This window comes from Diceros bicornis, chromosome 25 (genome assembly GCF_020826845.1).
Source record: "Diceros bicornis minor isolate mBicDic1 chromosome 25, mDicBic1.mat.cur, whole genome shotgun sequence".
NCBI lineage: Eukaryota > Metazoa > Chordata > Mammalia > Perissodactyla > Rhinocerotidae > Diceros > Diceros bicornis.
This window is the reverse complement of record NC_080764.1, coordinates 16,571,751-16,586,248: the sequence shown is the minus strand read 5'-3', so window position 1 is coordinate 16,586,248 and position 14,498 is coordinate 16,571,751. Positions and strand designations below refer to the sequence as shown.

Here is a 14,498-nt window from a genome sequence, read left to right as displayed (position 1 = left end):
CAGAGTTAAAACTACAATACTTGTACAATAAAATATAGGACAAAATCTTTGTAACTTTTATAGGACATGAAAATTGGGAACCACTAAAAAACTGACAAATTGAAATTCATCAAAATTAAAACTTTTGGTCTCAAAAAGACACTGCTGACAAAATGAAAAGTCAAGCCAGAGACAGCAAGAAAATATTTTCAAAGCAAATATCTGACAAAGAACTTTTATCTGGAATATATAAAGAACCCTTTAAAATCAATAATAAGAAGGCAAACGACCCAATTTTTTTAAATGGGCAAAATATTTGAATAGCCACTTCACCACAGGAGACACATGGATGGCAATTAAGCACACAAAAAGATAAGCAACATCATTAGTTATTAGGTAAATACAAATCAAAACACAATGAGGTAACATTACATACCTACTAGAGGGGCCAAAATTAAAAAGACCAACTATAACAAGTGTTGGTACAGATACAAAGCAACAGGAACCCTAGTAATTTGTTGGTGGGAATGCAAAATGTTGCAACCACTTTAGAAAACAACTTAGCAATTTCTTATATCATACAATTCAGTAATTACACTCCCAGGCATTCACTCAAGAGAAAATAAAAACATATGAACAAAGACTTGTAAACAAATATTCATAGAAGCTTTATCATTAATAGCCCCAAACTGGAACCAATCCAAATGTCCATCAACTGGTGAATGAATAAACAAACTATAGTATATCTCATAGTGGAATATTACTTGGCAATAAAAAGGCATAAGCTATTGATACATGGATGAATCTCAAAAGCGTTATGCTAAGTGAAAGAAACCATACACGGAAGACTACATATTATATGAGTCCATTTGTATGAAATTCTAGAAAAGGCAAAGCTAACATAATAGAAAGTGTATAAGTGATTGTCAGGAGTTGGGGATGAGTAGGAAGAAGATGAGATTGCCTGCAAAGGGGCATGAGGGAACTTTTAGGGATGATGGAAATGATTTTGATTGTGGTGGTGGTCACACAACTGTATACATTTGGCAAAATTCATCATATAGTACATTTAAAAGTGGTGAGTTTTATTATATGTAAAAAATACATCAAAAAGTCGATTTAAAAAAAAAATGATGTCAGAGTCACCAAAAATTGAAGCATCCTACGACATTCCCCAGACTAGATTAGATCCGCTGTGTGCTCTCTCATCATTCTTATCTTTATTGTGACTAGTTGTTTAATATTCTATCTTACCAAATTGATTTTGAGTTTTGGGAACAAGATCCATGTCTATCTTACTTAATGCTATATGAGATAACACAATACCTAGCATATATTAGGTGCTCAATAAACATTTAATGAATAAATGAAGGTCAAACTGGCATAATTCTAAGTTATGTTATGTATGTTCATTGACTCACATATCTATTTACTTGGAGACGTACAGCAAAATGGATGCCCAAAGGCTGCCAAAGAGCTGATTTAGGGTGACTGCCACTTAAGGAGACACCAGGTGCCATTAAGACAATAAAAACAATGAGAAAATTACTGACCAAACAGACAAGTAGAAATGAAGAGTGTTGCTGCTCTTTCAGAACCCACGTATTAGTAAGACTGGGAAACAAAGACGGAGGGTTGCAATCAAAGGTAGATCTTAGATACAATTGTGTATAAGACAAACCAGATAACAACTATTATCATTTTTGCTAGGTGGCAAAGACAGATGCATAGAACAAGTTACCTTTAAACATTATCTTCTAGCCCTAAAGACAGGGACAATAATGGGTAAATTTGGGCCTCGATTGGGCTGCTCAGGATATCTTTCTTCCAACTGACTCTAATTAAGGTTTCAAATCCTGCTTCTGATATCTTATATTAAGGAGGGTCTGGAAATTTGACTTTTTATGTGGGTAAACTTGTTCTTTGGCTTTCTTGGGATTCTCCTCCATAAGCCTGATACATTTATAATTTATTGTATCAGGTTCTAACTGACTCATTTCTTTATTTAATATTTGCCGAAAGGCATGGAAAGAGTTTATTCAACTAATATCTGTTGAGTGCCTACTGTGTGCCAGCCACAAAATACCAGTCCTTATGGGACTTACATTAGAGTTGAGGAAGACAGATAATAAACAAATAAATAATTAAAATATAAAATATACCAGATAGCAATAAATACCATGAAAAAAATATGGCAGGGAAGATAGATAGAAAGTGCTCAGGGATAGGAGCTACAATTTTAAATAGGATAGACAGAGAAGTCATCATTGAAAAGGTGATATTTAAACTAAAGGAGGAGAGGGAGTGACCCATGTGGACATCTAGAAGGAAAGTGTTTCAGTCAGAGGGAAAGGCAAGTGCAAAGGCCCTGAGGCAGGGGAATCTCTGGCAGGTTTGAGGAATTGCAAGGATGCCACTGGTACTAGAACTGGATTGTTCAATGTGGTAGCCACTAGCCATTGAGCCCTTGAAATGTACCTAGTTCAAATTGTGTGATTATCTTAGGGTGGGAGAGTAAAATAGAGTGATTGTGTTAATGGCCCCAGTTCTTCCCTCCTCTTGGGAACCATGCCCTTTGCAAGGTGAGTTTATAGCTCATCCTAAGAAGGTGGAGCCTTTTTTCTGCCCCTTGATTCTGAGTTTGCTATGCCAGACACGTGCTAGAACTCAGCCGAACTCAGCCTAAATTATTGCCCCTCAGGCTCAAGAACTAAATAAATGCTTATTGTTTGAAGCTACTGAGACTTGGGATAGTTTATTTTATGGCCATTCTGATGATGCTGGCTTGCTTTTCTTGGATACCACTGATTTTCTTCTCTAATCTTGGGAAACCGTACATGGGTATAGAAGATTAGGTGCTAGTATTTGGAACATTATTTCTCTTGGGTTAATGTTCCAAGTACTTAGTTTAACTCCTCTAAGGACTGCAGAATGGCTTGTTTTCCAAAGATAGGGGATGTGGAACTAGAACTGGGATAATCTTGTCTGCTGTTAACTCTTTGGACTTAAAAAGCGGAACGCACTTGGTGATGAACTAATTCAATTGCTCAGGTTTGAAGGAACCATACTCATTTCAGTGGAGGATCACTCAGGCTGTAACTGCTGAAGGAACTCTGACTCTGCTCAGGATTTGGAGTAAGACCGCTCTAGTTGAGACTGAGCAAATAATAAATAATGATCCCTGGAATTTAACCAAAGAAATTTTGATGTTGATATCTTTGAATTGTAACCTACAAGGGTAAGGTTATTTCAACTTCGGGTTTTAGCTTATCCCTATCAATTTGATAATGGGAGGTGTATTTTTAAATTTGGAGTATTACTCTATTGACAATTTATTTGATTGCATAACCTCTGGCCAGCCATACTGGAATGGTCTTCATTAGAGAAAGGAAAAGAATCAGTAATGAGTTTTTGGCCTAGGAACCACCAGTCTTGGGGTTAATTTAAAATGTATTTTTCCGATCTATTTTAGAGATTTTAAGGGGCAAAAACTAAACTGCCCGTGACTCTAGGATGATACACAAAGGAGTAGTAGTTGCCGCTGAAGAAGGATGGAAACTGGGGAGGGAAAGATAATGTTATTAATGGCCTCCAAAAATTCCAACGGTAATAATAAAAGAAATTTTAAAAGTAACTGAAAATTTAACTCTAAAGAAGTTCCATGTGATTTTTAGGAGGAGTTTTACCAAACCTTCAAGGAATAATTTCCATCTTTTAAAAGGTATCCAGAACCTAGAAATACGTGTAAAGCTACTCAACTTATTTTTAAGAGTTGAAACAATGCTGATACCAGAAAAGGAGAGCACGAGAAAATAAAACTATAAGCCAATATAACTTGAGACTGTAGGAACAAAATTTCTAAAGAAAATATTAACAAATTGAATCCAGCAGTGTATTAATAGAATTATGACTCCATAGAGTTTAATCCCAAGAATGCAAGACAGTTCAACATCAGCAAATCTATTACTGTAATTTACTGCAATAATAAATTAAAGAAGAAAATACACACGATTATCTTCACAGATGCATTTGATAAAATTTAATAGCCATTCCTGATAGTACTCTTAGCAAACTAAGAAAAGAATTTCTTAATTTGACAAAGAATATCTCCTACATGGTGGAACGTTAGAAGCTTTCCCATAAAAAATACAAAGATACTAGCTATTACTACTACAATTACCATTGGACTGGAGATCTTAGGCAATGAAATTCAATAAGAAACACAAATGAGTTATATTAGAAAGGAAGAATCAAAACTATCCTTATTAGTTGACAATATGATAACAGTTTAAGAAATCCTAGAAAATCATCTTTAAAAAATAACTATTAGAACTATCTTGAGAGGGTCTTGTTTCACAAGAGCATACATTTATCAAAACTCATTGCATTGTATATTTAATATATGTGCATTTAACTGTGTGTAGATTTTATCTCAACTAAAAACCATTAGAACCAGTAAGAGAGATCAGGGAAATGACTGGATTAAAGATTAACAGGAAATAAATCAATAGCTTTGAAAAATAGAAAAGAATTCTATTCACAACAGCAACCAAACCTATGAAACATCTTGAGAGAAACATAAGAAACATGTTAGATCTACATGAAGAAACCTGTGAAATTTTATTAAAAGGCAAAAAAACAAAAACATGAATGAATGAGTTCTACTATGTTCATACAGGAGAGAGTCAATGGTAAAAAAAAAAAAAAGTCAGTTATCTCCAAATTAATCTGTACATTTAATACAATCCCAATTCGAATCCCAAAGGTTTTTTTCCCTCATGGATATTAAAAGTGCATGTTACTGTCTTTGCTCTTCTTTTCCAAATTTGGGCATCCTTGCTCAACAGTTCTTCCAGATGAATTGGAGAGTCGGCCACCTATTCTTCAAGCCTTGGGTTTGGTGTCTTTTTCTAATTCATGCTAAGTTGCCACATAGACAGTGAAAGATTTTGTAAAGCTTGTAGTGGAAGAAGGTAGCCTTAAACAAGAGAGAAAAGACAAAAATCATAAGGAAAGGATTAACGTATTTGACTACATCAAAATTTTACATTTTTCTATGACAAAAGACTGCACAGACAAGGTTAAAACGCAAATGGCGTTCGAGAAGAACAGAAAAAACACTAATAAATCGTACCTAAATATTTGTGGTTCTTTAAATCTTGCTGTAAATTATATTATCTTTAAAATAGAACGTAGTTACTCTACTGCATGACAGTTTGACCTTCAGTCAACTTTCTTATCTGTTCCTCTGAAACCTGATAAAGATAGAATGTCAACTATGTCGTTAGGCAAACGTACTTATATGAAAGCAATCACCTGATTGGTAAATTGCATCTGGACTAGCACACTATAAATACTTGATGGGGGAACATACCTTTGGGCTTCCCTGAGTGTGAAGACTTTAATTGGGCTCTGGTGGGGTTCCTGGAGGCTATGCCTGTGGAGTAGTTACAAGAAATACTGGCTCCTGAGGAGCAGGACATTTCTAAGTCAGGGCAGCTGCCACACCGGTCTGATGTGTGTCTTCTTTCCTTGCGCCTGAGCTGTCATTTGCCTGCAGGGGGTTAGGGGAGCAGCAGCTGTGTGGATCGCTGCATAGATGACTACAAAGACTCCCAGGAAGGTGGAAGGGCTAATTCTGCCCTGCTCCAAGCTGTCCTTCCTGACCTATATCCTTGCAAACGAATCTGATGCCAAGTGTGGCTCACGGTAGTCTTTCTGAGTCTAGTTGTACCCAAGAAGACCCTTGGGATGTTGCACATGGTAATACAGATAGTTTATACCTGAGCTATAGAGAAAAGGACTAATTTGAATAGAATCACGTTAGATCATCAATTTGAGATTTAGTTAACTACAACTGTTTGGGTCAAAACTGACTGGAGAGTAAGGGGAGTCAGAACCTCCTCTTTTGGGGCCGGCCCAGTGGCATAGTGATTAAGTTTGCGTGCTCTGCTTCAGCAGCCCCGGGGTTCACAGGTGCAGATCCCAGGCTCGGACCTACGCACCGCTTATCAAGCCATGCGGTGGTAGGCGTCCCACACATAAAATAGAGGAAGATGGGCACAGATGTTAGCGCAGCGACAGTCTTCATCAAGCGAAAAGAGGAAGATTGGCAACAGATGTTAGCTCAGGGCTGATCTTCCTCACTAAAAAAAAAAAAAAACCCTCCTCTTTTGGTCTCTTACATAACAAAGAAGGTAGGCCCCGTCCCCTTCACATCATGTGAGTAAAACAATGCTTCTCTCCCTGGAAAAGCCACTGATTTCCAATGTATTTGTGCCTTCAAAAAGCATAAGAAAAACTGTCAGCATTCTTTATGACCATGTAGATACATCATAATATTACTTGAACCTTTTAATAAAATCACTATTGGATCAGGATCTGACCATTTTTGATTGTGGTGTTAGTAGGGGAAAAAAGAATTCCTGTAGATATTTATTCCTCAGAGACAGAATTCACAAGGGGCCAGAAAACCTGGTCCAAGACCTTTAAATTACAATGAAAAATCTGTTGGTTTGAATCAGATCAGGTGTCATTTGAGTTTTCTATATATTTTCTCTTATTATTTTAAACTTTGTTAGATTAAAAAATACAAAAGTAATATGTGCTTTTTGTGGTAAGTTAAACAGTAGAGAGATCCATGAAGAAAAATGAATAACCCCCTTCCCCAATGCCACCCTTTTTAGACAACAAATGACAAAAGTTTAGTCTTTCCACTTCATTCTCTGTGCTCACACAAACACATACAAAGACATATACATCATGTAGAAAAATTTGCTTTAACTTCATGCTGCATACGTTACCCTGCAATTTGCTTTTCTTCACTTAGCACGTTATAGACATCTTTGCAAGTTCTTACGTATAGATCTAACTTATTATTTTTAATAACAGCTTAACATTCTAAAAGTATTAGCCCTTTCCCTATTGATGGACCTTCAGGCTGTTTCATTTTTAAAATCACTACAAACAATGTTGCAATAGATGTTATCGTATCTATAAATCCATACTGGCGCATTTATTTTTGTAAGAAAATTGTAGGGATCTCTGGGTCAAAGGATAGTGATGTGCACTATTCCCTGAAAGCTTGTAGCAATTTATGCTTCCGCCCCTTCTCAAATTCCTGCCTGCCCTGGATGTTAGCAATCTTTTTAATTTTCGCCAACCTGGGGATAAAATATGGTATCTCTCCACTGTTCCCCCTTTTGCTCCCCTCCCATCAATTCTCCACTCCACAGATAGTGATCTTTTTGAAAAACAAATCTTACTACGTCACCCCTCTGCTCAAAATACCTCATTTATTTCCCATCACTCTTAGAATAAAGGCCAACCTCTTTGACGTGGCCAAAGAGCACGTCGTGTCTAATAGTCTATCTGCCTCTCTGGTGGGCCTTTCTCCCAGTAAGAGGGGCTTTCTTCTGATCTCAACTTTGCTGGGAAATCAAGATGGCATTTTAGGTTGTTTGCCAGTACAAGCCTCATAGGGAGCTACACCTTCTAAAATGTGTCTAACTTATGCCTGAAAGGAATAATTATTTCTATTTTATTTGCCTTGATGGAATTGTTTTTCCAGTTGCTTCGGGCAGATCATTTAGAATAAACAAGGAAGTGTAGGACTTGTCAAAAAAACATGTTAGGGCGACACCTTGGCTCCTGGGGAATAGGCAGACAGTCTGATCATAAATGTAGGGGGTTTTGCTTCTCTTGTTTTCAAGTTGGACTTTTAAAGTCGAAGCTGCCTTTAATGTGCTGGTTTGTAGAACAGGAAATCTGATTTTCAGTGTGATAACACATGCTTTGACATTAACCAGTACTGTTGGATTTTTAATGACACTTTCATCTTCAAAGCCCTTCACCAACACGGGTGGATTAATTATTCATTTTTTGGTTGTGTGTTAAAAAGACAAGTCTTCAAAGGCATCATCCTTTCTCCTTAGAATTGGTGCTCTCTACGTTTCAAATGTTGCTTTCCTGCCCCCAAGGGAGGAAATAAATTGCATCCTTTTTTTTTTTTAAAGACAAAAAGAATACAATAGAAATATACTCTTTACACTATGGAAAGATGATGTTCCTATATCCTGGGTGAGATTAGAAGACGTTGGGAAGCAGCGTTTAAGCTGTGTTTACAGTAAGCACTATGAGAAATAACCGGCTAAAAGTGTTTGTTACGGCTCAGTCTTTGATGTGCTCTTAAAACTAGCACAAATACATAAAGCGCCCTGCGTTCAACATAAGTTGGACCATAACATGCAGACCCTTATATTCGTTGCTATTTCTTTTCTGTTCCCTTCAGAAAATGTCTAATAGGGTTTTTAAAAGATTTAGTTTTGGAGAAGAAAACTCTCAAGCCTTCCCTGGGGTCCTCCTTGACTTGACACATCTTATAACCACAAGGGAGCAGTCTTCCCTTTGATGAGGTCTTCCCTCCACCTCCCCAGAAATGAAAGAGCAAGTGTAAGTTTGCAAACAGTCTAAAAGCTCTTTCCATTAGTCCTGGACGCCGGAAACCACAAAGGGCAGTCAAGTTTTGATTTTCAAGGAGAAAGCCTCTGGTAAACTTTCGCTCCGCCGCCAGGAGATCTGTTGGTTCCTGGGAGGAGCTCTTCTGAAACCTTGACGATTCCTACACTCTTGAAGACCCAGAGCGGTGGATTACAGTAATTGAAAAGCTTGGGTGGCTTTGGAAGATTACTCTGTGTCTGGTGAGCGCTCACATTTCCATGCTAGGGAACTGAGCAGAGGAACGTTCCCTTTTGTTATCTTTTGAAATAAGAAGATCAGAGAGGAAGACGAGGTTCGAAGTGTAGATTAGTGGGTCCTACATCTTTGCCTATCACCTGCGTCTGGATCTCTGTAAAAAGACCCAGGAGCGCAGTGAACTTAGGGAATCATGCAGTGTTTCCTTGAAGCCTGTTCTAGAACCTAGCTTCCGGATCCAGAAACTTCTCCAAAAACAGACCAGCTGTGCCGGGCAGTCTGAATGGACCAGCGTCTCCGCTTTGAAGATTTTTCAGTCTCATCTTTTCTGCTGAAAGATTAATCTCTTGGTGATTTGTTTGCTTTTCGGTGAATGATGGAGAAACGTAAACCGGCCGGACTGCTGGCTTTGCCGTCCCCCCTCCGCACCGTGCCCCTGGGCGTGCCGGGGACCCTGCCCCGCCTCCCACTGAGGGACCCCGTCAGGGTCTCCTTGCGCCTGGACGCCGCGGGCTGGGAGCGGGCGCACGGGGGCTGCGCCCCGAGACAGCCCTACCTGCCCCTGCCGCTGGACGGCGCCTTCGAGCCCGCCTTCCTCCGCAAGCGCAACGAGCGCGAGCGCCAGCGGGTGCGCTGCGTGAACGAGGGGTACGCGCGCCTCCGGGACCACCTGCCCCGCGAGCTGGGGGACAAGCGCCTCAGCAAAGTGGAGACGCTGCGCGCCGCCATCGGCTACATCAAGCACCTCCAGGAGCTGCTGGAGCGCCACGCGCGGGGGCAGGAGAGCTCGGCCGGCCCCCCGCGCCGGGCCGAATGCAACAGCGACGGCGAGTCCAAGGCCTCGTCGGCGCCTTCGCCCTGCAGCGAGCCGGAGGAGGGGGCCAGCTAGCGAGCCCTGGACCCCCTGCGGGAACCCCGTGCCCCTTGCACAGCGCGCATTTGGAGCCTGGTGTCAGATTCTCTCCGAAGGTGGTTTGCATTTTTAATCTGTTTTTTTTTCTCCAGGACTAAATCTTAGGAAAAAGAAATGAGTGTTTTGGGGAAAAAAGGCATTTTGACATTCTGGTTGGTTCCCCCCACCCCCCTTATTGGTTATGTGCCTGCAACTTAAAGATGCTTATTAAGGAAATTCTTTTCCTGTACTTCTCAAATGCAGACGGTACCAGATTCTGAGTACCTCATTCTAAAAACGATTATTCTAAAAACTCAAAGGGCGATAACCAGGGGAATTTCCCGCAGTCAGCGGTGGGTGTACATGATGTACATAGATGTTGAAATCAACCTTCCCCAAAGAAGAACTTTCCAAAAATAAATAAATGAGAGTCCTTAAAAAGAGAAGAACATTTCTTTGCATTCCTTCCTTTGGGAATTGTATTAGAAATTTGATTGACACATGCTTTGGGTGAAGGTGACTCGAAGCCGCCGACACTTGAGAACACTTTTGCCAGAGCCCCCTCCCTCCTCAATTAAGTGTATTGATCACCCTGTAATTCTATTATGTATCTGAGTGTGTGTGTGTGTGTGTATGGGGGTAAAGGGGTTCTTTACAAATTTCTGTGGTTTGTGGCTTTTTCTTCCGTGCATTAGTTTCCACCACCGCATGCCTGGGCCCATTGCCTGGCCTTGTCGCATGCTGGGATCATTGGGGAAATGTAGTGAAGCGCACCACTGTCTTTTGTTGTGGAGATTCTTATTTTTGCATAAGTAGTCCATCCTATAGAGATTGCTAACTAACTGTGTATTCCCCTTGTCCCTATGGCTGCTAGTGTAAATAAACTGCATCTCCCCATTGGTAAACAGTAATAATAAAGTTTTAAAAAATGACTTAAAAAAAAAACGCTGCTAGACCAGTTCGTGCTGTTGATTGAAGATGTGAGTGGTGGTGCTAGAGAAGACATTGTATATCTGATACATCGTGTTTTATGAAAAAGTGGCCATTTGGAAACTTCATAGCATTTAGCAGATTAATAATGTGTGTTCTTGTTAATGATCTCTTTGGAAGAGAACTCAGATTTGTATGAAAACTTATTTTCCTCTCAGTTGTTTTTGCCCATTGTTTTTCCATTTTCCTTTTCTTTGCATCCTTCCTTGTAGTTCTCACTCTGTCTAACCTTTGGTTAAATTAGTGACGCTGTGACTTAAAAAAAGAAATGCTTAGATGGTTGAATGGGATGGACTGAGGTTGGTACTTTCTCAAACTTTTATTGCCTTGAGGGCTTTCAGGTATACTGCAATTATCGAGGGGTGTAGGCTTGTTCCCAGTCTTTTAAAAATACTTAATTCTGGTCATTTTTTTTCTGAGAAACAATTATAAATTTAGTAGACAAGTTAAATGCTTGTTGATATATGAAGATAAACGTGCTCTAAAATTGTTTTCTAATATGCTGAATTGCCCTTTCCACAGAGGCAGCTTTGGTATGGGGTGGGGGTGGGGCCAGGAAATGGAAAAGGACAGAAAACTAACATGGGCGACAGAAAACTAACATGGGGGACAGAAAACTAACATGGGCGAGCTGTTTCAGTGTATTATTTCACTTAATCCCAGCACTGGCCTCCTGAGATAGGGTTTATTACCCCCTTTTTATAGATGTGTCAACTGAGGGAAGCTAATATTCAGTGAACATCTTTTACATGCCAGGAATTTTGTTGGGTGCTTTTCACATTTTGTCCTATTTAATGCTCATAAATCTGTAAGGTGGGTATTACACATATTTTGTGGGTTGGAAAAAAAAAAGGACGCTAAGGTTACATACCTTGCCTAGGTTAGTATTACTAGGATAAGGTGAGCTGAGATTCACTCCTGAGTGTGCCTGACCCCAAAGCCCAGGCTTGCTGTCTCTCTTACCATGCCCTCCTTTGCTGTCATTTGCTTGTTGGGTGATGGAGCAAATGTTACTTAACCTCTCAGCAACTCAGCTTCCTCGTCTGTACTATTTCACAGGAGAAGTGTAGGTTAAAGACCTTGGTAATCTGCAAGGTACTATCCAATGATAAGTTAGTAGTGTTATCACTATGTGGAAAAAGTATTATTTCTCGGTTCTATGGAGAATAAAGGCTGGTTAAAAATGATCTTTAGGGGCCAGCCTGGGGGCGTAGTGGTTAAGTTCACAGGCTCCGCTTCAGTGGCCTGGGGTTTGCGGGTTTGAATCCTGGGCGCAGACCTATGCTCCGTTTGTCAAGCCATGTGTGGTGGCGTCCCACACACAAAAATAGAGGAAGATGGGCACAGATGTTAGCCCAGAGCCAATCTTCCTCAAACATACACACACACACAACATCTCCAGGTGGAGTTAGTGTGATTTCTTCAGCGTTTCAAGAGGAGGACAGACTAACCACATTCTATTAGGATTTTACCTTCTATTGTATGGTTCTAGGGGACATGATTTGACATGTGGAATGCTGAATTTGTGTTAAAACATATAATTACTAATATTTATAACGATGAGTTATAATGGGATTCTCTTATTTCCGGCTGCACAGATAAATGCAGTGCTGTGATTCATGACCAAACTTTACTTTTTCTTAAGAACTGGGTGGAGCCTTTTGGTTTGAATGAGCAGGACATAACAGCTGTTTTTTCTTCCCCATTATTTAGTTACATCCTTACAAACTCCTGTAATGTATCCATTTTGGTCTCCAGGCTGGTTGTTATTCCATATGGGGGTTTCAATGAAGCAAGCCTAAATGAGATTTATTCACTAGCTAGGAAAAAAAAAATGGGAAAACACTTATGTTACCTTCCTGGCTGAGTTGGAGGAGAGGCTAATTAACCAAGTCCTTGAAAACCTGAGAGACTTTTGTTTTTAGCAGTCTTTGAGGGGCAATAGTAACACTCTCCATTCCTTTATTCCTAGCCATGGGCAGGTTCCTTGACATTCTCTTTCCTAAAGTAGGAATAATAATAATAAAAGAGTATATTTTGTTTAATCTATGTAGACTATGTGGTTGCTTTTTTTTTTAATTTGTTTTATTTATTTTTTTTAATTTTTTGTTTATTGCAGTAACATTGGTTTATAACACTGTAAAAATTTCAGGTGTACATCATTGTACTTCTATTTCTGCATAGATTACATCATGTTGACCACCAAAATACTAATTACAATATGTGGTTGCTTTTAACATTAGTGTTTTTCTTGTTTTGTTTTGTTTTGTTTTTTTGCTGAGGAAGATTCACCTTGAGCTCACATCTGGTGCCAATCTTCTTTTTTTTTTTTTGCTGAGGAAGATTGTCCCTGAGTTAACATCTGTGCCAGTCTTCCTCTATTTTGTATAGGGGACACTGCCACAGCATGGCTGGTGAGTGGAGTAGGTCCGTGCCTGGGATCTGAACCTGTGAACCTGTGAACCTGGGCTGCTGAAGTGGAGCACACAGAACTTAATCACTGCCCTACGGGGCTGGCCCTATGTGGTTGCTTTTAAATGCATGAAAAAAGAAAGGCTTTTTCTTCATTTACTTCTTTAAAATAAATGTATAAACTGTGTGAATAAATATATATTTAGCTGAGATAACTGATTTCTAAAGAGAGGGACAAGGTTTTTTTTTTTTTTTTTTTGTGAGGAAGATCAGCCCTGAGCTAACATCCGTGCTAATCCTCCTCTTTTTGCTGAGGAAGACCGGCTCTGAGCTAACATCTATTGCCAATCCTCCTCCTTTTTTTTTTGTCTCCCCAAAGCCCCAGTAGATAGTTGTATGTCATAGCTGCACATCCTTCTAGTTGCTGTATGTGGGACGCGGCCTCAGCATGGCTGGAGAAGCGGTGCCTCGGTGCAGGCCCGGGATCCGAAACCGGGCCGCCAGTAGCAGAGCGCACGCACTTAACCGCTAAGCCACCAGGCCGGTTAAAGAGGTTTATTTTTTGGAAGTTTCAGCCTACTATTAACTTTTATGTAAGTGACATCTGTTTATGTGGGGCTTTTTTTTTTTTTTTGTGAGGAAGATCGGCCCTGTGCTAACATCTGCCAATCCTCCTCTTTTTACTGAGGAAGACTGCCCTGGGCTAACATCCATGCCCATCTTCCTCCACTTTATATGGGACGCCGCCACAGCATGGCTTGCCAAGCGGTGCGTCGGTGCATGCCCGGGATCCAAACCTGCAAACCCCGGGCAGCCGCAGTGGAGCGCACACACCTAACCGCTTGCGCCACCAGGCCGGCGAGAGGGACAAAGTTTTAAAAGTGAACTTTATTCTGGATCAAATGCCTTGAGAGAGTTTTAATGTGGTTTTGTTTGAAGCCCTATTGAGAATAAGGCAATGATTTTGAGAAACTTTTTGAAAAAAATAATAAAAATAAAATCCCATTGCAATTATATAACTTTTTTTATTGAAAAAAAAAAAAACAATTTTTCTGGAACCTCTCTGATGGCTTACAGGAGGAGCACCGATCCAGGAATGAGACCTTTCCAAAAGGTCTATCTTGGGGCCTGCCTGGTGGCGTAGCGGTTAAGTTCTCGCGCTCTGCTTCCTCGGCTTGGGGTTCGTGGGTTCGGATCCCGGGCATGGACTGATGCACCACCTATCCAGCCATGTTGTGGCAGCATCCCATATAAAGTAGAGGAAGATGGGCACGGATGTTAGCCCAGGGCCAATCTTCCTCAGCAAAAAGAGGAGGATTGACAATGATGTTAACTCAGGGCTCATCTTCCTCACAAAAAGAAAAAAAAAGTTCAATCTTCCCTTTTCCTGTGAATGAACACTAATAATTTGACTCTCAAAAAGAACAAAATTAATTACCAGTAAGTTATGTAGAAGCAATAGAGTGAGGGGAGTTTTATGGACGTGATGCTTTCATGAAAGGAGAAACAGTTACACGTCCTTCAAGATCTT

General features: G+C 40.1%; 1 protein-coding gene across 1 annotated transcript; it reads left to right on the top strand.

The window, feature by feature from the left end:
* The first annotated feature begins 8,483 nt into the window (after positions 1-8,483).
* On the top strand, positions 8,484-10,489 carry ASCL4 (achaete-scute family bHLH transcription factor 4). The gene has a single exon (XM_058568825.1). The coding sequence runs from the start codon at positions 9,047-9,049 to the stop codon at positions 9,560-9,562; it is 516 nt and encodes a 171-aa protein (XP_058424808.1). The 5' UTR covers positions 8,484-9,046; the 3' UTR covers positions 9,563-10,489.
* The last annotated feature ends 4,009 nt before the right edge of the window (positions 10,490-14,498 follow it).

Bases quoted from the DNA above. Each gene is read 5' to 3' on its own strand.
- ASCL4 (XM_058568825.1), top strand. From the start codon at position 9,047: ATGATGGAGAAACGTAAACCGGCCGGACTGCTGGCTTTGCCGTCCCCC.